A 3,147-nucleotide genomic window follows, 5' to 3' on the forward strand; every position below is an offset into this window, starting at 1 on the left:
CTCCCGCTAAACTTTGTGTCTAGATCAACTGATTCAACTTTCTGGGGTTTTCTTCTTCTCCTTTCCTTTCTCTGGGTAAATGCACTGCACTGTCTTGGACAGGGATTTGTTCATCTCTCAATTTACATTCTGAATAAATGAGAAAAAAATACTCACCAAAATCCAATGAAAGTCAATAGTTAAGTAGTGTTGATTGACAGGACTTGATAAGAAAAGCCACCTTTTAACGTTTTGATTTATTTTTTCTTCTTTTTTTATGTCAGAGTGCATTTGTTTCCATCCATACCAATATCTGTAGGTCATTGTAGCTAAGGAATAGGTTCATAATTTCCCTGCTCTCCACTTCTTTGTACTTTACAGATTTTTACCATGGATGTTGTGCTGAACATGGCCGATTATTATGTCTTCACCCCATACATGTACCCAGCCACGTGGCCAGAGGACGAGGAACTGCGTAAAATAATCAGCCTTCTGCTTGTGACGAACCTGGGAGCAGAACTCATTTACCTGGTCTTTGGTGCCCTTAATTTTTACTTAATTTTTGACCATAAGCTCATGAAGCATCCGCAGTTTGTTGAGGTAGGTTGTTTATCTAGCAGCTTAGACTGAGGGCCTGAATTCACACAATGTCTGGACTAGTGTAAGGGCAGAAAAAATTAAATGTGCGGTCATAAAAACGGCTGATCTCCCTTTGTAAATGTTGTCCTGATAGTACTTGCACCCTGAGAGGCATTAGGAAGACACTAGTGCCTGAAGATAGTAACTTCTTGGCTTTATGTCAACCAGTCTTTCCAGGTCACTGCTGACCATCTTGATGTACTGTGTTTATTGCAGATAGTGTTAAGAATTTGAATCAGCAAACTGTGCGTTTGCATCATTTTGATCTAGTGATATAGCATGCATTGTGTAGGAAAAAAAGCACATTATGCTGATCCCTGTTGAGTGCATAATTCTAGTATTGATAGCAATGAGTATACAAGTGGATCAGGATCCCAGATCAGTGCTGATCTAGACTGCTCATCTTTATTGACAGGGCTTTGAAAACAAAAGGTGACTCTGTGTACTAATATACTATAATTATGATTCAAAGACACTAACTCAAGTCTCTACTCTAATGTAACAACAGAACCAAGTGCAAAGAGAAATCAAACTAGGCATAGTCTCCATTTTCTGGATGAGCTTCCCCACCGTGGCAATCTTCTTTGCTGAAATCAGGGGCTACAGTAAACTTTTTGACAATGTCAGCGAATCCCCCATGGGTGAGAGAACACACATTCAGCTGCACAAACACCAAGACTAGAGTGAATCGACTTTCAATGCACTTAATTCAGAATTGAAATAGAAACCACAATTAAATTACTGACAAAAGAGCATGAAATCATCGTCCGGGTAGCGTGGCGGTCTATTCCGTTGCCTACCAACACGGGGCTCGCCTGTTCGAATCCCCATGTTACCACCGGCTTGGTCGAGTATCCCTACAAACACAATTTACCATGTCTGCCAGTGGGAAGCCGGATGTGGGTATGTGCTCTGGTCGCTGCACTAGCACCTTTTCTGGTCTGTCGGGGTGCCTGCTCAGGGGGAGGGGACACTGGGAGGAATAGCATGATTCTCCCACTTGCTACCGTCTCCCTGGTGAAACTTCTCACTGTCAGGTGAAAAGAAGCGGCTGGCGACTCCACATGTATCAGAGGAGGCATGTGGTAGTCTGCAGCCCTCCTCGGGTTGGCAGAAGGGGTGGAGCAGTGACCAGGATGGCTCAGAAGAGTGGGGTAATTGGACAGGTACAATTGGGGAGAAAGGGGGGGTAGCATCGAATATCTCTTTTCAAAACCTGTGTGTGAAAAACTGAAGTTGAATTGAACCCAGCCTTGATTTAAACATCTCTCAAATGATAAAATGGGTTGCAAACTGACCATGTTGTTGCTTTTTAGGCTGGGCTGGGTTGTTTCTTAGCATTGTGGGCTTCCTGTTCTTTACTGATACATGTATCTACTGGATACACAGGGCCATGCATCATAAAAATATATATAAGGTAAGCTGGCATGAAACATATAATAGAGTCTGTGTGAATGTGTGTCTGAGAGTGGATATATGTCATAATATAAGATTCTTTGAGTCAGATGTCAATTTTGTTTCTCAGCAGGCCTGAAAAAAAGTTTTAGTTTCAAATTATGAGTGACTGATTGAACTGGTAATTCAGATCTGATTTCAGGACAGTGATGTTCTACTGTACTCTCCTTTGACCTGATTTGATTTTGCTGAAGTCCTGAAAATGGACACAGGTTCAAATGAAAGCAAATAACTTTTGTCATTAACCCCTTTCCCCTAGCACTTGCATAAGCAACACCATATCTTCAAGATCCCAACGCCTTTTGCCAGCCACGCCTTCCACCCCTTGGATGGTTTTCTGCAGAGTCTACCTTACCATGTTTACCCTTTCCTCTTCCCCCTCCACAAGGTAGTTCTCGACTTCTCAATCCTCATCATTTTGTTTCAATAACAACTTCTATGGAATAAAGATACAGCAAAGCATCAACACATTGGACTTTCTTATAACTACATGTATTACTCATAACAGTCTAAACAAAGGATGCATCATCAACATGATTAACAATACACCGTTGACCCATCTAACTAGTCCATATCCCCCTCAAGGTGATCTACCTCTGGCTGTTTGTCTTTGTCAACGTTTGGACCATTTCCATACATGACGGTGACTACCACATCCCTGGTCCTCTGATAGAGTTGATCAATGGCGCTGCCCACCATGTAGACCATCACCTCTATTTCAACTACAACTATGGGCAATACTTCACCCTCTGGGATCGTGTAGGGGGTTCATACAGACATCCTTCAGCCCTCCTCGGGAGGGGACCACACGACCACATCAGCAAACATACAGCAGAAGGAAAGCTGCATTGATGATACAACTGAAATCAGATCCGCTCCTACAAGAAAGGTTACAGATAAAGTGCTTGACTTTGGCTGTGTCATCACAGATAGTAACATGACATCATTTGGGTTTGATAATAGTTTTGATGTAGATATTGACTGTGCAGGGTTGATTTGTTCTTAGGGTTGGGGATGGATTGAAGACTTAAATACCTTATAACACCCATTAACAAACAACACCAATGACACCTA

The 3,147-nt window shown here is 42.2% G+C and overlaps 1 protein-coding gene across 1 annotated transcript; it reads left to right on the forward strand.

Moving 5' to 3' along the window:
- The first annotated feature begins 369 nt into the window (after positions 1-369).
- On the forward strand, positions 370-2,925 carry LOC130115218 (lathosterol oxidase-like). The gene is made up of 5 exons (XM_056282836.1): positions 370-579; positions 1,127-1,259; positions 1,935-2,035; positions 2,333-2,461; positions 2,659-2,925. The coding sequence occupies exons 1-5, from the start codon at positions 370-372 to the stop codon at positions 2,923-2,925; spliced, it is 840 nt and encodes a 279-aa protein (XP_056138811.1).
- The last annotated feature ends 222 nt before the right edge of the window (positions 2,926-3,147 follow it).

The sequence above is a fragment of the Lampris incognitus genome, chromosome 7 (assembly GCF_029633865.1).
Source record: "Lampris incognitus isolate fLamInc1 chromosome 7, fLamInc1.hap2, whole genome shotgun sequence".
NCBI lineage: Eukaryota > Metazoa > Chordata > Actinopteri > Lampriformes > Lampridae > Lampris > Lampris incognitus.

Bases quoted from the DNA above. Each gene is read 5' to 3' on its own strand.
- LOC130115218 (XM_056282836.1), top strand. From the start codon at position 370: ATGGATGTTGTGCTGAACATGGCCGATTATTATGTCTTCACCCCATAC. The intron at 580-1,126 runs GTAGGTTGTTTA...ATGTAACAACAG, and splicing joins AGCATCCGCAGTTTGTTGAG to AACCAAGTGCAAAGAGAAAT. The intron at 2,036-2,332 runs GTAAGCTGGCAT...CCTTTCCCCTAG, and splicing joins ATCATAAAAATATATATAAG to CACTTGCATAAGCAACACCA.